Genomic DNA, 25,719 nt, shown 5'->3' on the forward strand with positions numbered 1-25,719 from the left:
TGTTGAACTTCTCATCTTGTACTTCTACGCCCATTGCTACCTGTATATGAACAAATACTACTATTGATGCAGTGAGCGAGCATACTTATCAACGTCATTCGCGATTGAGTCATCATGACTGACCCGGGAGCGCTTTCCTCGTGGTGGGTTGCTCCTTCCAAGCTTTTGCGATTCCCTGAAATTGTCTCTTTCATTGCTGCCTGCTAAAAAAATTGCTCTATCCTTTAGGAATCCCACAGAAGGCATCTTTTCCCTAAATGATGAAGCTCCTAAACCGCGACCACGAGCGTGGGAACGCGCTCCGAAATCTCCTGTGCTAGCTCGTCACCATGGGCGCAAGGTGTGGAAACGTCATGAGGCTCCCGCCAAACCGGAAACAAAAGAAGAATCCCAAGATGCTGAGCAGACTCGGCAAGCACTGGGTGATACTACTAATACCCCAAGGCCTGTGAAGCGTTTGCGACTGAAGGATGTGCCGAAAATTGAGAACAATGGAAAGGAAAATAAAGCCGCTCAGTACCTCACTACGCTGCGTGATAAGGAGAGTGCAGGCACTCCAAGACGTGAGTGTTGCCGACGATTGGATTCTATGGTGGATGCATGGGACTGATAAGTGGTGCTGCATAGGCAAACAAGCGAGCAAGAAGAGCCTCAAGCCCGACAACGCGAGAGTCAAGACACAAAGTGCTGATGGTATTACGCCGATGATCGTCGATAATTCTAAGGATGCCGTACAAGATGATACATTGCTCGCTCGAGAAAGCCCGGCTTTGGAGGATGTTCGTGAGCTGTTAAGCTCAGGTGATGACGCTGCAGATGCAGTAGAGATTGCAGACACAATTCCACCCAGCCATTCGGTTAAGCTCCCAAAAGATGAGATAGTTCTGGAGACTGAATGCGGAACATCATCCGAGACAATCACCAATACCGATCAAGGCGCTTCAACAGATGAGGTATCTCTAGAGAATGGAGCAGTAACCGTGTCCGAGACTGCTATCATTGCTGGTAAAGCTATCGAAACGGACAACGACGTTGCCAGTACGCAGGCGGTGTCTGAGGACACAGACGGCATACTTATAAGTTGCGATGCAACGTCAGCAGCAAAGATCATTGTCCTGTCACCATCTCGTCACGAAGAGACAGTGAATGCCGAGGGAGCCATGACGGTTGATAGTGGGAGTGCGTTGTCGCCAAACGCAAATCACTCATCCAGCATACCCGAGGCTTTGTCAATTGATATTGCGGATGCCTCTTCGTCGACGGTGATGGATTCGCTAAAAACATTGACTAAAGGGGCGCTCATTTTTGAACAGCCAAATCTCGACTCGTCATTAACGCCAAGCGTTTGTTCGAGGACGCCGAAGCGTGCAAGCCCTAGGAAGAAGCCAAATCTGATGTCACCACACGCAGTGACAACTCCTGGCGCTACCGGCACCCCAAAACAACTGCTTCCTGCGAAACCGTTACGGGCAGATAACCTAGGTGAATCTCCGCAGATAGGGACTAGTCTTCTCAGAAGAGAAAGCTTGCGACGAAAAGAAAGTCCTAGCAAGAAGAAAGATGCAGGAAAGAATAAGACCCCAAAGAAGAGGGATACACTACAACGCAGGGACACTTTGCAAGAACGAGAGATTCTGCAAAAGATCATCGCGGAGACCAACGCATATCACAGCGATGAAAATCTGGATGCTCGGCCCATCGAAGCTAGCATTCTTCCAAGCAGCAGCTCGGCACCTGGAGCCGAAGATAACGTAGGAGACAACGTACATGGTAGCCCAGAGCCCATTCTTCGTGCGGAACAGCCCGACAATGACATCGTTACCGGTGCGGAAGCCATCTTGCCTGCTATTGATGAGACCAATGTCGAGAAGGATCTGCATAGGGCCATAGAAGCCATCGAGGTCTACGAGCATCCAGGTATCGCTGACGCAAGCCAACCCCTGCTCGACCTTACTCCGGATGACACTCAGGGGATGGAGGCTATGGAGAAGGCCAATGAAGTCCTTGCGAAAACAGAACTTGACGGCGTATCGCAGGTAATGGAAGCTACCAAAAAGCAGACGCCTAATCAGAAGACGCGATCAGGAGCCCGCTTTAGTGACGACACTAGCATGCTCAAAGACTTCCTTAATCGCGCACAAGCCAGGAAAGCTGCGCAGAAGCCTATCTTATCAGCACCAGCTGCTCCGATACCGCAACATTCTCCACGTCGTTCTCCACGTAAGACGCACGGATCTCAAGATGGCCATGCTTCATCGCCACAGAAGCCGCGAAATGTCGCTCATCGACCCGGTACTCCACCCGGCACGCCGAAGATGGAGGCACTCGATTCCGACGACGGTGAAGAGCTCACTGCAGAGCCTGCATCCTGCCGACGCAGCACGAGGACTCGCCTACCTGCACCATCCAAAGCACTTCCAGGCGCCCCAAGCTTTATTCCCGTCAGAAGGGCAGATGGTACTGATCCGGTTGTATTGCAAAAGTCTCAAGCCCAGGACCTGGCCGTCAGCACGCGCGCGAACACTCGACGAAACAAAGGTCAATCGAAGCCGCCTCTTCTAGCTCTGCAGGATCTCCCCACGGAACGTGCAGATCTGACAAGTACGGCCAAACAAGGAGCCGAAAATGGGAAATCGGTGGCGTGGGCCGAGAGACTCGCATCTTACCAGGACGCGAAAGGTGAAGCAGATGACGCAGAAGAGAGGCGACCGAAAGTGCGCAGATTGAGGGGACTAGGGGCCGTGAATGGGACGTTAGCAGCCAAGAGAACGACGGCGGTTGTGAGTACTTCGAATGGGACACCAGCGCCTAAAGGTCGCGGAAAAGTGTGACGATGGGACGTGGCCCTTTTGAATTAATTTCCAGAAAGCGGTAACCCAATCGGGGGTAGATAGAGGCAGGAAGCCGGGGTAAATTTACTCATTGGATTGACTGCCCAAGAATGGATATGAGGAGCGCATGCGAGCCTATGGAAAGTTGAAACCGTAGATGAGATGAATTTATACTTCGCATGTAGCCTCTGGAATGGACGCTTGGGTACAACTATCGGTACCCCAGATTCTTGCTGCACAGACGATGAAAAAAGGTCTGAGCGTCCGTTGAAAAAGTTGGGTTGGATGGTTTGATGCATCTGGTTAGACGACGTTGTTGCCACTTTTCGGAAGGATTACCGTAGCTAACCGCACCTCACAATTCGCCTCGTTCACATACACACACACTTTCTCTCTCTCTTTCTCTCTCTCCCAGACGTCGCTCCTTGCCAATCCCTTTCAGCATGTCCTGAAATCACGAATGTGAGCAGGAGCACGCCCAAGTACCCGGCATATATTGATGGAGTATCGATCTACTTCAGTCGGACGCATTGAAAAGGTCATGTTGGCACGTGGAGGATTGATGAGGCCCCAGAGTTCTTATTATGTCAGAGCGTGCAAATTTGACAGGACACAAGGGAGACGAGTCATCCAGGGAACGGGATGATGCAACGACCTTTCAGCATAATTGGATCTTGCAAAGCTTGTTCCCCAACTTCCATTTGCCATGAGTACAGTACAACTTCCGACGATTTATCAACACTCGCTATGATTGGTGATCATTAGGTGTTCTACCATCAGGGTAAATAAGGAGGATACCGTCTTTATTTCTGCCTTATAACCTGTCTCTCTACAACACCAGAAGACAATTTCCTACATCACCATTACTTGATCCTGTAGTACAGTATCTCAGTACATAGCCTCGTCAAGCCTTCAAGCTGTTGTCGCCTCTCTTACTGACTCCTCTGCATCTCATTCACGCCGCATCTCAAGCATCGAAGCTAAACATTCTCAACACAGCATGGTCTCGATCCCTTCATTTTACCGCGAGACAGAGCCGACAAACTCTACGACTACAAGTCGATACCTGGCAGCAGACTTCCCCAGACTCACCAATAGAAGGATCTCATCTCCGCCTTTTACCCCAGACTTTGCGCATGAGCCTCTTCCTGCAGAATGCACCAACGACGGCCGGACCGCTATCATTGCCGACAAGCGCGCCATATCTTCGCAAGCTACTTCACATTCACTGTGCAAAGCGCAAGGGTCTCACCATTTCCGTGACATAAGAAAAAGCTCGTGTTCTTCAGTCAAGGAAGAAGAGGGGGGTAAGTCGCACGCGATTCCCACATCCAAACACACTCGACTACCTATTACCTAAAAATCTCATACTGACCAGCCATCATGAGGCCAGGCATAGCACAGTCCTTCTTTGAGTCCGTCAATGCCTCCGTGCCTACATCTCCAGACGCCGTGCATAATGTCGGCAACCGTACCGGGGCCGGCACCTGCGACTGCTGCTGCCGGTGCGGCAGGAGCCCTAAATGGCAGCCCGTAGGACCTGGGCGCAAGCGTAGGAGCAAGAGCTATACCGCCTTGAGGACCGGCATTTCTGAGTTGTCGGGCTGGGACTTGGAGCTCCCAAGGCCTCAGGAGCCCACGGAGATCGAGGTTGAGAAATCGTACGCTCCTGGTGAGGCGCCAATTGAGAGGCTGCCTGTCGAAGTGCTCGGTGAGTCTCAATAGTAAATTAGTATTCCACGTGGCCGCACTGACCATGGAGCAGATGAAATCATCGCACAGCTTGCCCTCGACATCCCACCAGCTGGCTATGGTCCACGCAACGTCGATCTGGTCGCGTGTCTGTTGACCTCGAAAACTGTCCATGTTGCTACTATCAACACACTTTACAGCCAAATCACTCTTCCCCACTCCTCGATCTTCGCCAAATTCCTGCACCATATCTCCGAGTACCCTGGCCTAGGAACGATCGTGAGACGGCTGGACCTCTCACACACTACTTCGGTCGGACTCGGCCGCAGCCGGCAGACGAATGCTGAAGTGCAAAACCTCACCTCGAAGACACTTCTTAAATGCCTCGAGTTGATTCCAGCAGTCCAAGAGGTTCTGTTGCAAGAAAATTTGGACGATGACATCGATGAGAATGTGCTCCGGAAGCTATTCTTCGGCCTGCCCAAGCTCCGTGCTATTGACTTCTGCGCTTCAGCGTCCTCATCATTCGTGGATGCGTTTACGTCCACCTTGACTACCCTAATCGACTCCCCGTCTACGATGCTCAACATCCGCCGCCTGGGCATTCACGAATGTTTCACTCTCCCAAGCTCAGCCTTTGAAACCCTCCTCCCACACCTACCGCAACTCACCCACCTGGACGCCTCCCACACTCGCATCACGGACGAAGCTTTGATGTCACTGCCAGCATCCGCAACATTATCACACCTCAATCTTGGTCGCTGCATCTATATCACCGGAGAAGGCGTTGTGGACTTTCTAACTACTCATCCTGCAGTCAGAAGCCTTGTCTATCTCAACCTCTCCTGCGACATCTCTCGCTACCGTCTACTTTCGGATGCGGACGTTGACCGTCTTCTTCCCTCCCTGCCTTCCAGCCTGCGCTCTTTAAACTTGAATGGCGCCCAGATCTATCCACGGCACATTCCTCAGCTCATGCCTCTCACCAAACACGTCGAAGAGCTGGGCCTTGCCTGTGCCAATATCTCTCTTGCTGACGTCAACATGCTATTCCGCCAGCCCGGTCCCTCTCCCACCGGGTCTCGAGGACAGCAGCAGCCTTGGGTGCGTCCAGCGCTACATTATCTCGATCTAACCGCCATCCCCGCCGTCTCGCAATCAACACTCTTCAACACCCCAGCTCCAACCAACATCCTCCTTACGCCCGGGGCGCTCCCCCTCGAAGTCATCGAACTGGGCGACAAAGCCATCTCCTCGCTTCGGGAGTGCAAGAACACCAACAAACGGCTGGGCTGGGTCGTCAAGGAGCTGGGAAGGCGGGGTTGGTACGTCAGGGAGCCAATAGCGAATGCGAGTGTTAACGGGGCCGGGGCGACCACTGGGAGGAGAGGCTGGAAGATGGGAGCGATGTGGTGGGGAATGAGGAAGGTGCCTGTCGCGTGGGGCGAGGTTGGCGGTTTGTACGGGCATTACATGTTCAAAAAATGAGGCGTCTGTCGGTTTTGTGGGGATGGCTGACCGAATGGGGACAAAAGTTCTATACCCCTTCCGTTCTTTTGGCGTGTTTGTGGGAAAAAGGTTGGGTGGCTTATGGCAAGGAACAAAAGGACGCGCGTCGGCTGTACACAACCAAAAGTGAGTCATTTATTCTGCGGTCGGTGGTCAATGGGAAAAGTTGTCGGGCTTGAGTGTACATTTAGGTAGTCCAAAAGGTGGTCTTTGCATGCCATGTTGAATCTGTCCGTGTGCTCTTCCTTCCACTTTTCCACACACATCTATCCCAGGGACTCCGTCTATCGTATGTATCCATCCCTGTTCGGCATCCGCAGAGCCTAGTGACAATCTCGTCTACGAGACTCGCACCACCGTGCCTCTTCCCTCCCCTGCTGTCATGAGCGCAGGCCCCCCCTCGACCGTGCAGATTAGATGTCTATGGCTTTGACTCGTCGACGGTGTCGGACGGATCGAGCGGGTTTCGCCGCCTGATCCGCCCTTGCGACGGTCTCGGGCTTTTTGGAGAGTCAGGTCCGGCGTGACTGTTGTCGGCGTTGCTCGGGGAGGGCGATTTCGTCATCTTTTGCGGGTGTGGGTGGGCAGCTTCGATTCCGCTTTCCCGTGCTTCTGCGTCTTGGCATTGTCCGATTCCGTCCCCTCTGCGGCAAGCTTGCGCTTCCTGGCTTTGTGTGCTTAGCTCACTGTGTGGTGGAGGATCTGCGGTTGGAGCAAAACGACATTTGAGACTGGTGCAGCTCCTAGGCCAGACATTCCTGAGGCCAGCGACGAATTTCGTGACCACAATGCTGCGCAACGATATCTCTAATGGCGTTGGAGTGTCATTGTCATCGTCACAACCGTGCAAAACGTCTCGATTGCGACTGTAGTACTGCTCTAAATTCTCCGATGCCAATTGATTCATGCAGCAGAGAAGGAACTGCGGCCTTGAACTTCATGACCATAAAATCCTCCACGGTTAACTTGAAGCGCTGGGTAAGAGCCGTCTGGAAGGCTTCGATATCTGGCGTGGCTACTTCCATATATCCTTTGTATATGAGAGCCCTAGCACTTGGAGTGTTTAGGACCCACTCAGCGGCTTTCGCCCTTGAGATGACGGTCGATGTGCTGGAAAGACATCGACGGCGTAGATCCTTCCTCGCGGTGGCGTTCCATTATTAGCGAACCAGAGGGAAGCGCTCTTGCCATGCTCTCCATCCATTCCGTTGAATTTCGTATCGCATCCTCGGTCTTGATCTTGGTGGGGTTGTGGCTCTGCATTGGTAACTGTCGGTTCATCTGACTCGGTCAATGGGTCATTATCTGTAAGAACCCATTTTGTTGTGTCCTAGAACAGTGGAATCCCGATCGGATGATTATTTGGTTCGGTACTGGGACATTCGAGATGATTAGTAGTTGGGGTCAATGACTGGAGAGGGGAGGTTGGATGGGAAGGAAGCCTGAGATTTTGAGAGGAATGGTGCTGGAGGCCAGTATTGAAGAGGCTGATCTGGTTCAATTGTAGATTATGGCGATGAATCCTGCAGCCAAGTCCGTGTTTAAGGTTAATAAGGATGAAGTCCAGTGGACAAGCAAGTCTCTCGAACTCTGTTGGCGGAAGCCTCACCTCACTTGGGTACCTCCTTCACAGAACTGAATCATTCAGAGCCCGGTTAGCTTCAAGTAGCGTAAATATCAGAGATCAAAACCCTGACTTGATATCTTTCCTAGCTTGGGGGTTGGCAAGATATCTTGGGGCCGAGCTTGGTGGATGATTGCAGATCAACGTGAACAGCAGAAAGTGTGTTGATACTGTAGTAGGGATTGAGCCAGGCTTCTGAGGTTCTTGCGATTTCTAGAATTTGTGATATGGCGCCTAGTCGAGCGTTCCCAGTTTAGTTCACCTCGGCAAGTGGTGGACAACGAGCATATCATATTTTATCTTTCAGGGTTTCGCGATCACGATTAATCCGCTATTATTGACCTCCATCTCTAACAACATAGTGGAAGCGATGCGGAAACATTGCGGTCTCGTTGCTGCTCTAGACTGCTACCTAAAGGCATGTTTCGATCCCTAGCACGTTCCTTAGTCCTTGTTCACAGGCCCAGGAGATTCAACACTACTCGTAGAATAGAACCAACGGCACAATCCTCTCAATCGTTTGCTTTCCTCTCACCTCCCGCGAAATCCGTGAGCTCGAATTGTTCTCAACGTGTGGAAGGGTTAGGTCGTGGATGGCCCGGTCGCCAAGCAAGCTCTTGAATTTTCAGTGGAGCGTAGGAAGCCTCCCCAACCTCGCCGCTGTCTTGATCCTTGTCCTTCATGGCCGACTGATCTCTTTCTTTCTTCGCCAACTTGCACGCTCCTTTAGCACACACGCCTGTGCTTCCGATGTCACATGTACTGCGAGTAGACTCCGTGAACACTGTTTATCAAGAACACGGCCGTTGATACACACGCGCTGTCGGAGAGGCGGGTCGTAGAGCCCGTTGATATACTCTTCCGTAAATAAGTAGATTTCTGAATATTGATTTTCTGTAAGCTGATTGAGTTCTCCTCCGCCGCGATCTATTCCACCTGGAGCATGCAACTAATCCTCGACACGACGGTAGTAGGTCTCGAGGTCCCCGCCCGGGCCCTGGCGAACGTCTGGCAGGGTGGACAAACTAATATAATCAGATAGCGAAGAAGCCTGTCAACAGGTCTGACCCATTCATTCAGTTGCTCTGGAGAATGTGCTACGTCCTCATCCCATACGTCGATGTCGTTCAGACTGCGTAGCCAGCTCACAAGATCTGCATCGTCTGCGTCGTTGAAAGCTCGTAACGGCACCACGTGGGCTGGGCGGTTACGGTCGTTGCTGGAAGATCTTAGCAAACAAGAACCTTGGGAACCGTTCGCACTTACTAGCCATCTTGCACTTTAGTATCTAGGTAGAGAAAGGGAGTAGTAGCTATTTCGCTAGGCTATGAGCTCTTTCCTCTATTGCCATGCGTATCCGCGCCTAGGTTTGTAATGATAGTGAACATTGTCAGGATGGTGATTGCAGGTTGCTTGGAAATTCGAGAGGCGGGAGGGGAGGGGGAATGGCGTGAAAAGAGGAGAAAGGGGTGAGACCGCTCGTAATGATCACTTTCGACACGCGAAATGTGCTGGTGTTTTTGTTGACGTCGTCACCCCATGTTACCCACATCCCGGCTGGCTTCCTGATCGAATGTACATGGAAGCCGACCTGAATCCTGTCAGGGAAGCTCGTCCCGGCACTGCTATGTTGAACCACGTATACTCCTAGATACTGCCTAGTCAACGAGGTGTGAAAGCACTGATAGCAAATGTCATTCTCTGGCGGACGAGCTACGTGGACCTTCGATCATTCTGCTGTCACCACGTTCCATTATGTCAGAAATATCCTCAAACGACCTCCTCGAGTTCCACAGTCCGGCCAGACAGTTATCTTGCTCCAGAAAGAGAAGTCAATTGTCAGGGCGAGTCTCTAGGTAAAATTCGGCTGCTGCTATGCCTGAAAACCCTGCACCGACTGCTATCAAGTCGATTCTTGGCAAAATTATTGTTTTTTGCCAATTGAATACGATCGGGGACAGGATAATCGAGAACACTTGCCCAAACGTCACCAAATCTGAGTTATTCCAGGGAGCTCAAACACTTGTGGCATGTCGGCGGTTTGCACCCAAGCCATTGTTTGACTTGAAGCTACTGCTGAAGCGAGGCTGACCAATTCACATATCCTTCTCTTCAAAGACCAGAGACAAGTCATGATAATAAATCATTAGCTTTGCTGGCATGAGGGACCGTAGTTCGCTAGCGTGCAACTAAGAATCAAAGGCGGAGACGTGTGCACGAGGGCCAGCGGGCAAGAAGCAATGAGGTCCATCATCCACAGCGCTCAGCTAAGAGTAAGCATACATTTATATTCTGGACACTCTCTATTTCGAGTAACTAGGATGTTTCCGCAGATTACGTAGCCTGGTTGGCCGCGGAGGAGGCCTGCCAATGCACCTTGCCCGCTCCTTCAAATGACGCTGAAGTGACGCTCGATTGCAGCGTCATGAGCGTCACTCGAGCGTCATGCCTTATAAACCCAATACCCTCCTTACACAGTCGTCATCGTCTACATCAACAGGCACCACACTGTAGTCTCCTCACAAATCATTAGTTCCACCACATCCTGAACAATGCCATCCCAGAACACGCCTATTCCCCACCACCGCCAGATCTGGCTTCAGCAAGCTGACCCGGAGATCCGTATCCACTACATCGAATATCTCCCCACCTCTAGCGAGCCTAAGGGAACCATTCTCCTCATCCACGGCTTCCCAGAGACATCCTACCAATTCCGTCATGTCACCATCCCGCTCGCTGAAGCCGGTACGTTATATTTTCCAATGCAATTGTTCCCCACCCATGCTGTCTTGTGGGTCGCCAGACATGCCTCTAGACTTCTCTGCTTCTAATACATGCTTCGCACTCAGAATTCATCCCGAAAGAGTGATGCTGACTCCGAAATCATTGAGGCTACCGAGTCATAGTTCCAGACTATCGTGGTGCTGGGTACTCGTCCCACCCGCCTGATGGCTACACCAAGGATGTACTCGCCCAGGATTTGTACAAATTGGTGACGGAGCATGTGGGCGTCAAAGAGCCGATCCATGTCGTGGGGCATGATATTGGGGGAATGATCGCCCATGCGTATGTAGCCCAATTCCCCTCCAACGTCGCCAGCGTCATCTGGGGCGAGTGTCCACTCCCCGGCACCAAATTTTACGAAGACAACAAACACACCGCTCCCCTCTGGCACTTCGATTTTCAAGCCCAATCCGACATCGCCGTCTCTCTTGTATCGGGCAAAGAGAAGATCTACTTGAAACACTTCTATGACCGCCTGGCTCAGAATCCGGAGGCGTTCTCGAGTGAGACCTTGGAGTTCTACGCAACGCAGTATTCGATGCCTGGCGCCTTGAGAAGCGGATTTCACGTCTATAGGATGTTTGAGACGGATGCGGTGCATAACCAAGAGTGGCTCAAGAAGAATGGGAAGGTGGAGGTCAGGTCAATGATCTTGAGTGGGGAGCATGTTTTCATGACGGCGAGTGCGTTCGAAATGGCGAGTGAGATGTATAGCAATGTTGAGCGAGGCATTGTGGAGGGGAGCGGGCATTGGCTTGCGGAGGAGAATCCGGAGGACTTTGTGAGGAAGGTTCTGGGATTTGTGGAGAAGAGGTAGGGGTAGAAGCAAGCTCAGATTATATAGCAATGAATGGACAAATTTCCCTCCTGAGTCAAAAGCTGGCAGATGGACGTCCAGATACCAAAAAAAGCGTCGTGTCATATGTATCTAATGTAAAGTGATGAGGCAAAAAGACGTCATCCCGTTGGGATTTCGCTGACCGAAGCTTCACCAATGTTCATCTATTCAAATCCCTCTGCCCAAACCTTGACACCTCCTCCAAATCGCAAGTCCATAACCGCAATCATGGCGATCATCCACGTCGTGATGTTCGAGGTGAAAGCGCGATACTTCTCCATCAGCTCTCAGCCCCCAATCTGACCACACTCCAGTTCAAACCCTCGACCGAGCTTTCAGCCATCCAAGACGTAGATGCCTCCCGCCGTACGAAATCTTGAGAGAGAGAGAACTCTGCTAAGTCCGATCAGGCATGCAACCGCATGGTCGACCTCCGCAACCAATGCATCCACCCCGCATCCAAGAAACCTTACATCACGACTTCCTCCGGCGGGCGGCAGAATAGTTCCGAAAGCACCAAGGTATGCCCTATCCTCCACCCATCCTGCCTATGCTGCCTTCGCGCCTGTGTGGTGTTTTCGTGGCGTGGAGCTGCTGGTTGATCTGCTGGCAGGCGGATTATTCGCACGCTTTCGTGGTGGAGTTCGCCAGCGAGGAGGACCGGAAGTATTATGTGGAGGAGGACCCGGCACATTTGGAGTTCAAGAAGAGCTTGAAGGGAGTGGTGGAGAGGGTGGGGGTGGTTGATTATACTCCGGGTGTGTATTAAGGGGGTTTGGGCGGCAGAGGAAAGATATGGTCTTTGCAGCAAAGAGGACGAACAGTGAACATTCTGATATGTTCGGACGAGTTCTGTCATGAAGCCTGAAGCATGGTGTATCTGTCTGAAGTCCAGTTTATAATGCCGCTGAAACGCTGGACAATATGCTGGAAGAAAGTCGCACTAGACCATGAATGATTCCCCGCAACCGCATTGTTCCTCTGTCAAGTTGTTAGCGCATATCCGATCGTATTGCTCATCGAGAAAACTCACTGATATTCGGATTTCTGAACACGAATCTCTGATTCAATTTGTCTTCCACCCAGTCCATCTCACTTCCGATAATGCTAAACAGCGCCTTACTATCAATCAACACCTTCACTCCGTCTTGTTCTACCGCCTCATCGAATTTCCCAGCCTTTTCCACGTATTCCAGGTGATATGCAAGTCCTGAGCAGCCTCTATTTTTTACGCCCACCCTTATGAACTTCGGCTCCGGAAGCTCGAGTAATTGCTGCAGGTGCTCCGTGGCGGAGGGTGTGAGCGTCATGGCTGCTTTCCGAGGGCGGAGTTTGGTGGGCCTCTTCGGTTTGTCCGTGGTAGGGGAGGACGATGGGGCATTGGTGACAGGTCTTGGTTTTTGCGCCTCTGTTTCTGTTATGCTGATGCTTTGCTTTTCTGGCTTGTTGGATACGGAGGGCGATTCGTATTGGCCTGTTTGATGGGGTGGTCTCCTATTATTGACTTCTGGTGAAATGCCTGATATCGATGTATCGGGAATATTTGCGTTGCGGGGTGGCGGCGGAGCAGAGTCTAGAGAACGGGGGTGATATACTGTTGCGGTCGAGAGGCGCCTTCTAGTGTAGAATCTTATATGATCGTGATAGCGAAGGTGAGGGACTCCCGGACGGCTTGACCTTGTCGTGTCGATGGCAACGGTAGAGGCGAATTTGAAGATGCTGTAAGAGGATGATGTCAGAGGATGAGTGTAGCGCTGTATAGACATATCGCTGATATTGAATGGTGAAAGGTAAAGTATCTCGACAATGTGATTACCCACTTGTGGCAATAGACATGAGTGCCCTAAAAGAAAACATGAAACCTGTGAATGGAGGAGTCAATTGTCGGATCTCATTCACAGATTCACATCAATATGCGGAGTTTCTAAGCCGGAATTTGCCGTGCTGACAAAGGTGACTTTCAGCCAATCAACATCATCATGATTACTCCCTACCGCGTGCCGCGCGCTACTACCGAGGTATGGAGAAAAGTGCACGCTGATGCCTCAGCTTTCACTGTGGATCAAGATGCAAAATGCTTGCTTTAAGGCTTGAGTATTGAGCTTGCTGTTTTCTCGAATCTATTACCTTTGCATCAAACACTTTCGTTGCATTGTAAGCTAAAATAAAGGCCTACGGTTCCTTTCTTTGTCCAAGCAGTTAATGGATTTCGTCTTGTTCGCGCTCTACTATAGACCAAGCGCTTCGAGAAGACTGTTGCGATTCATGGTTTAAATACTTGTGCAGTCATGAACCCAGTAAGTCGGTAGCTAAAGTCGTACGCCTCAGAATGGAAGTCTCGCCCCTTACCCAGCAAGCCAGACCAAGCTCATTCCAGCCGAAGATCATTGGTCTTTACGACGACCTCTTCAAACAAGATGATGATGACTTGGCGTACTCAGACGCTTTCTGGGGCGAGTTCTTCCTTCTTCGACCAGACAAAGCAGGCCTAGAGCAGAGGCTAGACGGGTTGATTACAGATGACCTGCTACATCTTCAAGTCAGCGTCCTAAAAGCCATAAATATCCTTAAGCTAACCACGCTCCAAGCATGAAACTCGACAGCTGTTTGTACGAGCGGTCTCTCAAGTCAAACACGGGAGAGCTCCGTCAGACGAAAATGCGCTTGATGTATGTTCTTTGAGCTCTTCTTGCGCCCATATTTGACACTTACCAATCCAGACTTTAACAGTCTTCTTAGGGATCATTTTGACGAAGCGTTACACTAATCCGAGTGCCGACATCATTACTGTGCTTGCTGGTCTTGACGAGGTCGATGCTGTCTTCTCCGAATTCGCAAACGCCATTGAAAGCATCATACGCACTGGAAGATCAGGTAGGGGCTTCAGATCCAATGACTATCTTCGCAAGACGCTGAGAGACTATAGCGGAGATTCGCAGCAAGGCTATCGATGTTGCTCTATCATTGACTTCAGGGGCGTATCAGACAAGCCTTGTATCATACTTTGCCCACCGAGATTTATTTCCAGCTTTAATCAAGGTATGCGTAAACGTCTTGCTCTGTCTTTGATGCCTACCCGTTGTTATCTCAATCTCTCTTGGAAGGCATTTTGATTTTCGCAGAGTTCAACGAAATTGATTGATCCATGTTTTTACGTTGGGAACTTCCAGCCATAGAGGCTACTTGCTTACATTCTCACAGTCTATACAAGACTCTGATAATCCTGAGCTAGTCTTCAAGCCGTTCCTTCTCTTGGGGTTACTAGCAAACTACAACAAATTTGAATTTCGAAATCCCTATCGGCTGCGGCTTGAAGACTTTGTCAATGAGAGCGCAATACAGAAGATTGCACAAGGAATAGGCTTTGCATGCTCGCAATCCAGGAATCTCTATGTTGCTATTCAAGAGGATGTTGCAGAGGGCTGGACGGTCGGCAGCACCTTGGCATACATTGGTCTCGGTGTGCTTGCCCCTAGTAAAGGAGCAGCACCCGCACAGCCAAAAGCCGATGATATAAAGGAGGGGTTTGCAGTTTTGTAAGACTGGTACATCAACCCTCCGTGAGCTCCTGACACTGAACACTTTACAGACCAAACCCTGGTGCCGCCGTCCTGCTGGGTGTCTATGATTTCACAATTGCCAACAAAGTCTTCTGCTCCAATCTGGTCTCCTGTACATCTACTTCAAAGATGGTGGAAGCCCCCTTTTGCGCATTTCTATCCTATACATCATACCTCGTTCATCATGCTTACCGCTCCCCTAGAGCTACAATATACGGGCTATTAAATTTCATGATCCTCCGCATCATTGTCGAAGATTTGGCTTTATGCAAGGTTCTCTGCGACCCTGAAACTTTAGTCTCCGTTCGTCTCTGCCGGCAGCGCCAACCACTTCTTCCAGCAACACCCAAGTCTCGCCCTGCAGCAGCCCCCATCCTCGACATACTTGTGGACAGCATCAATCACAACCTTCGCCGGCACCTCGATATACCACTCTACATCTCTTGCATCGGTCTCATTCATCGCCTACTTTCATATCTTACCTTCACCCGCACACGGCTTACATATCACTGGTCACTTCTATGGCAGACTCTTCTCTCTTTCCTACGCTTCCTGACAACCTACGCGCCTTCGCTTACAGTCCAGGATCCAGATCTCCCTCTGCTCATCAATCCTTTCCTTACCACTCTCGCGCTAGCAGTCACCTCGGGAGAATCATTTCTTCCTGATCCGGCCGCTTACGATGATTTGTTCTACAAGCTCGTCGAAGCCGGCGACTATCTCTCTCGCTTCAAGAAGGCTTTTCGCATGTATCTTACACATCCGAGCGAACCCATTGGCGTTACGTCGAATGTTCCATCGACGGCACCGATCGATATCCTCATCCAGGTTGCAGCTCACTATCACGACTTGGTCGAAGCTGAGAATGGCAAAGGGCGCATGGGCAACAACATGAGTCCAAGGGAAGTGAGCAAGGTAATTCGACAAGGCTATAACACATTGAGTCTACCAGCTATGGAAGGATTGGATAGGTGGGATAGATTCAGAGAAGGAGATGAAAGAGGCATGTTGAAACGAGTGGCCAGGGTAGCGGTTGAGGACACTAAGAAGCTGCTGCGCGCGTCTTAAGGAATTGCACTCGTCGTACAGGCGCAAGCAAACATTGGCCATAGTCTCTTTGACGATCAATTAATTGCATGTAGAATTTATCTGTCTCATAGATCAAACGCATGCGTCTTTTAGAGCATTTTTCTACGACGCTGGTGAAGCTGGGGGGTCCAAAATGCGGGGAACAAATTGGCGAGCCAAACAACAACGCGATCGTACATATTCCATGATGCACCTTTGATATAGTATCTTGCTAGTAGAACAGCGACACAACTATCTCAAGAACATATAGCACTCCTCTGAACACTTAGAATATGCATCTCCTTCAGCGCCACGCGGGGTACAGTACTCCAGATCGTCCTATCACCTATCTGCGGCTTTATCTTTTCCATCTCACACATCTGCCGTTGCTGTTTCTCCTCGGTCCTTCTCCTCATTTTCTTGTATAAAGTCTCTCTTCTTCCAGTTCCAGTGTACAACTGCCTCTCCTCCTGAATGCTGCTTTTGCTTGAAGGTCCAAGTCACCCTGTCTCTTATCTTCCTGCATACGATATCACGTCACTCTTAGCTCTTGCAAATCTCTTCTCCCTTCCAATCACCCGAAGAAGCCCGCGTTAACATTTTCAACCCGCATCAACCATGGCTGGCAATGGTATGTCCTTCCGCCGCGCTTTGTACAGACTGCCTGTTGCCATTCGTTCTTCAATCCTTACCCACCCTCCTGCCTGCTCGTTCTCCCAATTCCCCGCCTTAGCGAACAAAAGTACACCCTTCACCTGCTCTTCCTCCATTCCCGACACATCATCGCTAACAAGCCCTTCCCTCCCCCCAGACACCCTCAAGCTCGCCCTGCACCAAAACAAACAGTGGGCCCAAGCCACCGCCCGCGACCAACCCGACCTCTTCCCCACCCTCGCCGCCGGCCAAAAGCCCAAGATCCTCTGGCTCGGCTGCTCCGACTCCCGCGTCCCCGAGACCACCGTCCTCGGCCTCAAGCCCGGCGACGTCTTCGTGCACCGCAACATCGCCAACGTGCTGCCGCCGACCGACCTCAGCAGCCAGAGCGTCATCGCCTACGCCCTCGCGCACGTCAAGGTGCAGCACGTCGTCGTGTGCGGCCACACGGGCTGCGGGGGCGTCAACGCCGCGCTGGGGAACCAGAAGCTGGGGCTCATCGATGCCTGGTTGATGCCGTTGAGGAAATTGCGCGCGGAGAACAGGGCGGCGTGGGATGAGGCGGGGTTGAGTGAGAAGGAGAAGGCGCTGAAGCTGGTGGAGGCGAATGTGAGGCAGGGGGTGCAGACCCTCAAGGAGAATGCGGAGGTGATTGATGGGATGCGGGAGAGGGGCGTTGAGGTGCATGGGTTGGTCTATGATGTCGGCAGTGGGGAGTTGAGGGAGCTGGAGATTGAGGAGGGAGAACAGGAGGGGAAGAAGAGGGAGGAGGCGTTTGGAACGAAGTGAGCAGCGCGGATTGGCCGCTGAGACTGCGAATAGCTGGTCTAGAGGGCGTGCGCATGAGTCTTTCTATCACTGTTCTACTCTTTCGCAATGCAGGCACGACCACTCCACACTCGTAATCTGCCATTAAGCCCTTTCAATCTCCCTGACTCCTCCGAAACTCCACGCTTGCTCAAACCTTGCTCAAAGAATATGCCCCGAACCTCATCTTAACTCTTCTCAACCCTCCCCTCCAAATCATTCGCCACACCACCCTGCAGCACCTCCTCATACCCCGGCGGTGGCTCATCCGGCGTCGGCGCCGCCGCGCTCGAAGAAGCAGGCCCCAACCCCACCACCCCATTATTCGCCGGCGGCGCCGGTCTGTGCGCCCCATTCGGCCCAACGGGCGTCGGTCTCTGTATCTGGACCGGCGCCCGCGCAGCACCCCCACCCAGCTCCTCATACGCAGGCAACTGCTCCAGATCCACATCCGGCGCTCCGGCGTTCACGGGCCTCCCGCTCGCCCTCGCCGTGTCGATGGCCTGCGCCAGCGTCTCCTTCATGCGTTCGTACGTCGTGGAGAAGTCGAACGCGCCGCCTTCCTTGAAGGTCAGCTTCAGAGAGACGGCGCGGTCCGGTTGCGGTATGCCGCCGCCCGGCACGGGGATCAGGATGCCCTCCCAGATGTTGGGGCCGAAGAAGGGGGCTGTGACGTGGGTGTCTTGGAGGGAGAGGAGGGGGGCGGAGAAGGAGTCTAGGGTTGGACGTTGAGGTTGCTGCCCTGTGGGTGCGAGGCCGAGGATTGTAGTGGGGGTGGCGGGGAGGTAGATGAGCTTTAGGGTATGTTATTTAGTTGTGCGTTGGGGAGATAGGAAAGGGCGACTTACTCGTTGGTTGGTGACGATGGCTTTGCCGTCGCTGCATTTGACGGCAAAGGGTTCTTTGCCGGGGAAGGAGTTTGGTGTTTGTAGCGTTAATGCTGTGCGGGGTGGTGAGGTGAAGAGGGTCTTTTCTCTGGGGAGGGGAACGAATGCGTGGGGCCCATCGAGCATGACCCAGCTGCTGCTGTTAGCAAGAGCACACCGCAAAGAAATGTGGTGGTAATACTGACTTTATGGACATCTTGGCTTCGAGGTCGGGAATTTGGTAGCTAGGTGCTTAGGTGTTAGGCTTGCTGGTGAGAAGCTGGAAATATATAGGCAACAAGAGCACAGGAACAAGTTGCTGCCTAAGTCTTCGAGAAGTTGCTGAGGCTTTGACCGTGTGCACGTTGATATATGAGCGGCAATTGGTTTGTGGTGGAAGGTGAAGCTATCGTGGCGCGGCTCTCTCTGCAGATCACGCGGCAAGATGACGACTTCGGTGGCCATGGCATTTACGTTTCCAACAACGACCACTCAAAGATTATTGCTTGTCTATCATGAGCAGGGCTACATATGCCTCATCAATGAAGGTAAGCTTCTTCAAGGCTACACTGCGTTCGAGTAATTTGCTGCACGGAGAATGACCGACTTGATTCAGAGCTGCCTGTTGACATCCAATCTATCTACTGGACTCATGGTTCCTATATTCGGTAATGAAGTGCTCTTCAACAGAAAACCGGATCAGTGACCGGACGATATGCCATGTAACGCTAGCTGCCTACAAACGGCTGCTTGAGAGTTGACTCTTTTGGAGCATCCTGCCGCTCATGGTCGCATTGTCAAAGTGGAAGATTCTGCAGATTTAGACAGCCCACAAAAGATCAGTGGTTCTCTTGCCTAAAGAGCGTTGATCAGTCTTCGGTCGAGGGCCACGCATATAGATCAGCGCTTACCTTCCAATGCCGTGCGAATGGCCGTCTTGGCATGCTGGACCTTTAGCCAATGTGTAGCTACGAACACCGAGCTATCATTGGTATATTCGGGGAAGCTGTCTGCGAGAGGTAACAACTTCTCAGCCATAGTCTGTCCATAGGCAATCCAATGCTCATGATTGTAGGCGAACTCAGCAGTGGAGAATTGTGCGTCAAATTGTATGGCCCTCGAGATGTTCGCCAAAATCTCTGTGCCCGTGATGTAGAACTCCGGCCAGCTGACCTTTGCGACTGGAAAGTCACCTTCGATTTCAGCTCCCATAACTCCTTCAAGGTGGTCAAGGATGCTTGCACACGGATGTACAGAGAGCTCGTAGCGGAAGGGTGAGTTGCTCGAACGCATTCAAGAAAATGCTACTTGACTGTGGCTCGAGGTCATGAGTAAGGTGCGGGCGTCGGTGCCACGTAGTTTTGGCAAACCAGTAAGAAAAGAAAGTAGATACCAAGTGCTAAGGCGAAGAGCAACAGCAAGCTGAGAAGAAAGAGAAAGAATCTGAATAGCTCCCAGGAGCTGGGGACTTCAGGCCACTCTTTTACTTCGATCAAGTGATGTATTTCGAAGGACGGCCTGATTTCTGGAACTGAGAGTAAAGGACGAGTATAAGTTGGACTGGTATGCAAATGAGGCCTTGAATGAATGTAAGTATAGATGATTATGTCTTGGGTTACAAAGACAAGATCTGTAGAATCTTCCGCCATGTTGACAAGGTACTTTTGGTTGTTCTTTCCTGAAAAATGTAAAAGAAGGAAAGTAATGGTGTTCCTTCCCAGAGATATAATGTGAATTTCTTTACTGGTACCCGCCAGCCTTACTTGTACCAAATTTGTCGCGCGATTTGTCAGCCGGATCTAGGGGTTTGTAGTGCGTGAAGAAAGAAAGAGCAGATTAGATTGGTTTCCATTCTTCTGATACAGAAGTCTTCATATGCACCGAAGGAGCAGATCCATTTGAGAACGTTCGGCCTCTTCCCTGCCATCAGTCTCTGTTTCCGCTGTGACATGCTCTCCGGCCTTCTAGAGGACGCTTTCACTCAGCTCTTTTTCTGTGTAGATTCTGCCTTGAAAGTCAAGAATTGCTTCCCAAAGGGTCTTGAGTGCGTGACGAAAGAAAGGCAAGGTGTCCCATATCAGCGACCCTCTTTGATCGTCCTCATTCACAGCCACCTCTAGAAGAATGGCGTAGTTCTTGTATATCTCCAAACGATCCCAAAAAGTAAGCGAGATGGATACGGGACTGGCATTGAAGCAGCGTCTAGCGTCTCCCAAAGCAGCTGTTGTAAGCCGTGCAGCGAAGAGCATAGACATAGATCTATCGGCGGCTTTACCCAGCATTCCTTGGTCTTGGCGCATGTGAGCTCCAGACTCTGCAGAAGACTTAAGCTACCCAATGAACCACACATCGCGTCAGATGACACTGACCGAGATCACATGGAACAGCTCAAGGTCTCGAGCTAGGTCGTCGTTTTTGAGAATGAAACACAGCCCAGCTGTATCATCAACTGGAACCTCGCTAGTTCGGTACTATAAGTACTACATCTTCGGTCGGCGTTAAGTTCTCCGAGAAGGATAGTTCGATTTCTAGCAAGATCTTACAACAAGGGCGAGCTGCTCGAACGCATTCGCGAACATGGTTTTTGGCTGCGGTCCGAGCGTAGAAAAAGATCGATTCGTAGCGATTGTATGTTGTGGGCTATCCAAAAGTTTGTAGATAGATTTCAGCGTAAGACAATTAGTCAGTGTATTCGGCGCCGCTGGTGAGATCACCTACTTGTTCGTGAACAACTCAGGAGAGAGCGTTGAAGCATCCTTGGTTCCAACCTCTTTCGTGAAATAACCAGGAATCTCAGTCCAAGCTCAAACTGAACCTACTGGGAGCTCATCTTGAGTTCGTTAGATATCTCCGGTCAAACACGATCAAATCTCAACATTGTGGTCTTTTTTGGAGCCAAGTTCACAGCAGCTTATTGCGACGTAAAGCCGGTCCTCAGCATTTTAACTGTTGACATGTCATAATGTGCATGAAAGCCAGAGGCTTCGTATCCCAAGAACCATGCATTTAAAGGTCCTGTAACGTTAGAAATGGGGCCATGTTTAGGTTGGTTGAGCCTAAGTCACACGCAATGATGTTTAGGTTGGCCTCGCAAATGCGCATACATCTGCCATCAGCGTAGCAAATGGACTGATTCTGTATCATCTGAGCCTACACTAGACAAGACCCCACGAGTGATGACGCCGACGATCGTCCACTGGCCGAGGCTCCTCGGGTTTCCATCTCTCGTCCCATCCTTCAATCAAGCCTTGAGTGTACTCTACCTTCCGTTGCTTTACCAAGTTCACAGGTCCCGTGTCGTGCTCATACATAGGCAAGCACAAGACGTTACCTTGAGGATCCCATTTGCGCTCGACGTCGTGCTTGCTCCCTGTCTTAGCCTGTCCATATTTGAACAATGGATCCGGATGTTCGTCCATGATAGACAACATATCGAGTTGTAGGACTGTGCTTTCCACTCCAGCGAAGAAGGTCGGTGAACACTGCGAGGGTCTGGACAAGGCGTACACAGGAGATTCTGTAACACGACGGCTGCTATTATCCTTAGGCCTAAGAAAGACATTCCATCCACGGCGTCTATGTTTTGAATCATGATGGTACTCGCAGCAACTCAACCATTTCCCTGATTTGAAGTTCCGGGGTCTGTTGTCGAACGCGCCCGAGCAAGGTTCTAGATCCGCTGCATGATACAACTTGCCGCCGGGCATGCGGAGGTCAAAGACCTTGATGATAGAATGGCGAGCACCGCCGGCAACAAAACGTTCAGTACCGATTGGAAGCAGAGAATATATTGGTGAGAAAGTGTCCACCGGATCGCGAAATACAGCGGCAATCGAATTTGCGGAGCGCAGGTCGTGGAGACTGACAGACGCGAGTAAGCCTATGAGTATTCTAAGATCGACCTACAAGTGAGGATGCTTACCAGGTCAGGCCATCATAGGCTCCGCTCAAGAATATGTTCTCTTCTGCTCTTCCAGCCGACGATGATACATCGATAGGCGCTAGGGAGTATACTGAAGTGGCGCTACGAACTCCATTCTCCGTTCGCAAATCCAATCGCGCATTTGCACTAAAGTCGCTGAGCTTTAATACACGCACTTTCTCTTGTATTATCTCGCCTTGTCCAATATTGTACACGTGGAGAGGTTCTTGGGAAGGGCCGAGGCCCACAATCAACCGATCATGCCGCAAGAAGCGAGAAGACCATGTCCTTGATTGATTGAATGGATTTGTAGATACCTGAGAAATTGGCTGTACTTGACTACTTGTTGGATCGATGGGATAAAGAGCAATTGTGGAGTCAGACAAGCAGGCGGCAAGCAGTGGGTTGCTCTCGGACTTTGTAGCAGCCGATCTAACTGGACGTCCCTGGGTTTCATAAGATGACAGAATCTTGCTTTGAGCTGTTTCTGTGGACAGACTGATCAGAGAGAGCCCTCCGCTGGCCCTACCTATTATTACTTGTTCAGGATCGTCTAAACCGTGTTGCGGTAGAAGACTGACAGTCGTAATGTCGTCCAGCCCCTCATGTGCCCCTTTTTCATTGTAGATGGCGTATGCATATCTCTGTTTATGTGCATTTATGCCTTTCAAGTGTCCCATGTCCGAACCCTGCCATTTGTGTTTCTTGTTCTTGCCCATAATCTTACCCCGCATGTATAGTGCAGCGCCAGCTCCCCATGCAACAACCTCTTTTCTCGAAGACCAATCACCCCCGTACCATGCTTCGTAACTATCAATGACTGGAGTAAATCCCATAGTCTGGCCAACTTGGACAGGTCGGCCACGCGATCTTTGGCTCCGAAGGTCCTGACTGATCTCCTTCTGAGGGTTTATACTCCATGCAACGAAAGCCTTGCGATCCCAATTCTTTGAAAGGCTTGTGATACCGTGGGCCGCTTCTTTCCAGAATGAAGGGCTAGGTTTGGTAGGAGACCTGATATATGGAAACCTGGTCTGCACAAAGATCCGGAAGCCATCATTCTCCACAAAGGCATATGCCTTTCTGCAAGTCGATGCCAGATGTGATATTGCCCTGGCGGTGTCAATGTGCCCGACAATCTGAGCTAGAAGCTCTGGGGGAAGTGTGGCTAAGGAAGTCTTTGCGTTGAACGTTTCCGGAGCCATGATGGAATACGTAGGTTGCTGGAGAAGATCTAAAATTTGGGCCAGATGGTGCCGGAGCGTCAAGGCGGAAGGAGAAGGTCGACTATGAAAGGTCGTACTGCGCAGCTCGTCTCAAAAAGTTTACCGATCACAGCCATAAGAGTCGTGCTGAAATTCGTGGAGTAAAATGCTGTTTTATTGTGGACGACAGGTAATTACCTGAAGTTGTGAAAGAAGTACAGCAGGGAGAGCGCCTCGACCATTTAGAGATATTTACCCGAGGATCTGCCAAAGAAGTGGCACTCTTGGCGCTTCGAACTGTCAACGAGATCCTGACAACAAGACGTTTTGAGAAGATTATTCTGGCTATGAAGTTGTTCAATCCGATATTATCTACATTTGCCTGCGCATGAATCAATTTTCCACCATCCTCGCGTTGTTGACTTAGGCCTTGATGTTCTCGTAGCCCACCTCGGCAGAAGTGCTATTTATTTTGACCACCAGCCTGTTTGACGTCGAGTGATTCACATGTCTCCGAAAGAAAACGCGAGATGTATGCCTTGACCGCGTGGGTGCGACCCATAGATCATCCCAAGGAGTTTTTGGTGCTGAGTTTCATTGCTTGGAAATTGATCTTGCTTTGCATAGCTCTCACAAGCCCTGGCCCCGGATATGATACCTCTACAGTCTTATTGCATCCGTATCTACACCTCGCCCATCCGGGCTCTGGGTCTGAATGGGAGCCAGCTTCACGACTGAAAAGTCTTGTCAGATGGGACGCTATCTACTTTACCCAGCTAGCCCGGCATGGATATATATGGGAGCAGGAATGGGCCTTCGGTTGGGGTTTCACGAACCTCGTGGCGGTGACCAGTAGAGGTAATCAATGTGCCACCTTACCTGCGTCGCATGAAACTGATCAATCCTAGCTCTTGGGTCCAATGGTCATCTGTGGCCGCCTGGCCCTGAAGCTTTGGCTGCTATCATACTGGCTCATGTCTTTCACCTCCTGTCTGTGCTGATGCTGTATGAACTTACATTGACCGTGTGTCTAAATTCGACGACGACAAGAATCTCGTCATTTTGTGTTCTGGCTGCGAGTCTTCACATCATATCTCCCGCCGGCATGTTTTTATCTGCACCTTATGCAGAAAGCTCATTCTCATTCCTGAACTTCACCGGCTGTTATCTTTACGCTAAAGCCATGCTGAAGCACGGCGAGGGACAAAAAAACCAGAGGGATTGCTTAGTTCTCCTGTCCGGCGTTCTGTTTGGCATAGCTACGACTTTCCGCGGCAATGGGTTGTTAAGTGGTCTGCTACTGGTTTGGGACGCCTTGGCTTGTGGTACTAGGATTCTGCGATCCACTGATATCGCATCTAACATCCGACATCTTTTGACTGTCTCCATATCTGGACTTCTAATGGCCTGCATAGCGATAGTGCCTCAGTATTTGGCATATGACGAGTACTGTGTACGTGCAAGTGCGTACAGTGACAAGAGACCATGGTGCTCATATTGGCCTCCGAGTATTTATACATGGGTTCAGAGGCAATACTGGTAGGCTTTTACACGTCTGTTCCGTACAAAGCTGATCTTGTCCAGGGGAAGTGGCTTTCTGAGTTACTGGACCACATCGAACCTTCCGCTGTTTATCCTCGCCACACCGATGCTGTTCATACTGTTCCGTTCCGGAATTTCGGCTTTGCAGGGTTGCTCGAGTTCTGAGATCAGCGGCGACAAGGGAAACCGAGAGAACATCGAGGTCAGCTCGCCTTTGCGCATCAATCAAGCGATTGCGCGTCGTTTCGCAACACCCCAGATAGTCCTCGCTGCTTTGACGCTGACGAGCTATCATGTCCAAATAATTACTCGACTGTCCTCTGGCTATCCTGTCTGGTATTGGTGGCTGGCATCTTTGATCCTCGAGGATCGTAAGACTTCCTTAATGGGGAGGAAATGGAGTACTGCCTTTGTCATTTCGAGGTGGATGGTCATCTATGCGATAGTGCAAGGAGGATTATTCGCAAGCTTTTTGCCGCCTGCATAAGTGAAAGTAGAAAGGATTCCTTGGCACCCGTTCAAGTGGACGAGTAGAGAGATCATATTCGATTTAGGAATAGAAAGTGTTAAATGACAAGGCTGTGGTGCGTATGCGCTTGGTGCCTGATGGGGAATGAATTGGTCATCCACCTTCTCCCCTGCATATGTAGATGATAAAAGCTTGAATAACCATGGCAATACTCATCTGATTCACATACTCACTGCTCAGCCAAAAAAAAATCATAACATACATTGATGATTTGACACTGTTAGGTCACTCGTGCACCAGATTTCTCAATCCGGAGAACCGACGCTAAGCGTCGACACGCGATAATCG

The 25,719-nt window shown here is 50.8% G+C and overlaps 10 protein-coding genes across 10 annotated transcripts; 6 read left to right on the forward strand and 4 right to left on the reverse strand.

The window, feature by feature from the left end:
• Positions 1–114: 114 nt before the first annotated feature.
• HO133_002337 (uncharacterized protein) lies at positions 115–2,831 on the forward strand (the record flags this gene model as incomplete). The annotated part of the gene is made up of 3 exons (XM_037293263.1): positions 115–143; positions 229–563; positions 628–2,831. 3 exons carry the CDS (start codon positions 115–117, stop codon positions 2,829–2,831), a joined length of 2,568 nt encoding a protein of 855 aa, XP_037150916.1.
• A 1,000-nt stretch (positions 2,832–3,831) lies between these two features.
• Positions 3,832–6,011, forward strand: HO133_002338 (uncharacterized protein; the record flags this gene model as incomplete). Its single annotated transcript, XM_037293264.1, has 3 exons — positions 3,832–4,138; positions 4,225–4,542; positions 4,597–6,011. 3 exons carry the CDS (start codon positions 3,832–3,834, stop codon positions 6,009–6,011), a joined length of 2,040 nt encoding a protein of 679 aa, XP_037150917.1.
• Positions 6,012–8,583: 2,572 nt separating this feature from the next.
• HO133_002339 (uncharacterized protein) lies at positions 8,584–9,237 on the reverse strand (the record flags this gene model as incomplete). Its single annotated transcript, XM_037293265.1, has 3 exons — positions 8,584–8,875; positions 8,923–8,944; positions 9,207–9,237. The coding sequence occupies 3 exons, from the start codon at positions 9,235–9,237 to the stop codon at positions 8,584–8,586; spliced, it is 345 nt and encodes a 114-aa protein (XP_037150918.1).
• A 971-nt stretch (positions 9,238–10,208) lies between these two features.
• HO133_002340 (uncharacterized protein) lies at positions 10,209–11,257 on the forward strand (the record flags this gene model as incomplete). Its single annotated transcript, XM_037293266.1, has 2 exons — positions 10,209–10,401; positions 10,548–11,257. The coding sequence occupies 2 exons, from the start codon at positions 10,209–10,211 to the stop codon at positions 11,255–11,257; spliced, it is 903 nt and encodes a 300-aa protein (XP_037150919.1).
• Positions 11,258–11,506: 249 nt separating this feature from the next.
• Positions 11,507–12,047, forward strand: HO133_002341 (uncharacterized protein; the record flags this gene model as incomplete). Its single annotated transcript, XM_037293267.1, has 4 exons — positions 11,507–11,536; positions 11,593–11,628; positions 11,689–11,799; positions 11,892–12,047. 4 exons carry the CDS (start codon positions 11,507–11,509, stop codon positions 12,045–12,047), a joined length of 333 nt encoding a protein of 110 aa, XP_037150920.1.
• A 174-nt stretch (positions 12,048–12,221) lies between these two features.
• HO133_002342 (uncharacterized protein) lies at positions 12,222–13,044 on the reverse strand (the record flags this gene model as incomplete). Its single annotated transcript, XM_037293268.1, has 2 exons — positions 12,222–12,259; positions 12,312–13,044. 2 exons carry the CDS (start codon positions 13,042–13,044, stop codon positions 12,222–12,224), a joined length of 771 nt encoding a protein of 256 aa, XP_037150921.1.
• Positions 13,045–13,607: 563 nt separating this feature from the next.
• Positions 13,608–15,906, forward strand: HO133_002343 (uncharacterized protein; the record flags this gene model as incomplete). Its single annotated transcript, XM_037293269.1, has 6 exons — positions 13,608–13,817; positions 13,867–13,947; positions 13,999–14,152; positions 14,205–14,317; positions 14,480–14,814; positions 14,868–15,906. The coding sequence occupies 6 exons, from the start codon at positions 13,608–13,610 to the stop codon at positions 15,904–15,906; spliced, it is 1,932 nt and encodes a 643-aa protein (XP_037150922.1).
• Positions 15,907–16,524: 618 nt separating this feature from the next.
• Positions 16,525–17,349, forward strand: HO133_002344 (uncharacterized protein; the record flags this gene model as incomplete). Its single annotated transcript, XM_037293270.1, has 2 exons — positions 16,525–16,537; positions 16,718–17,349. The coding sequence occupies 2 exons, from the start codon at positions 16,525–16,527 to the stop codon at positions 17,347–17,349; spliced, it is 645 nt and encodes a 214-aa protein (XP_037150923.1).
• A 206-nt stretch (positions 17,350–17,555) lies between these two features.
• HO133_002345 (uncharacterized protein) lies at positions 17,556–19,445 on the reverse strand (the record flags this gene model as incomplete). Its single annotated transcript, XM_037293271.1, has 4 exons — positions 17,556–18,161; positions 18,216–18,387; positions 18,440–18,485; positions 19,145–19,445. 4 exons carry the CDS (start codon positions 19,443–19,445, stop codon positions 17,556–17,558), a joined length of 1,125 nt encoding a protein of 374 aa, XP_037150924.1.
• Positions 19,446–21,388: 1,943 nt separating this feature from the next.
• Positions 21,389–23,360, reverse strand: HO133_002346 (uncharacterized protein; the record flags this gene model as incomplete). The annotated part of the gene is made up of 2 exons (XM_037293272.1): positions 21,389–22,094; positions 22,156–23,360. The coding sequence occupies 2 exons, from the start codon at positions 23,358–23,360 to the stop codon at positions 21,389–21,391; spliced, it is 1,911 nt and encodes a 636-aa protein (XP_037150925.1).
• Between the last annotated feature and the right edge of the window lie 2,359 nt (positions 23,361–25,719).

This window comes from Letharia lupina (genome assembly GCF_014066315.1).
Source record: "Letharia lupina isolate WasteWater1 chromosome Unknown contig_14, whole genome shotgun sequence".
Classification (NCBI taxonomy): Eukaryota; Fungi; Ascomycota; class Lecanoromycetes; order Lecanorales; family Parmeliaceae; genus Letharia; species Letharia lupina.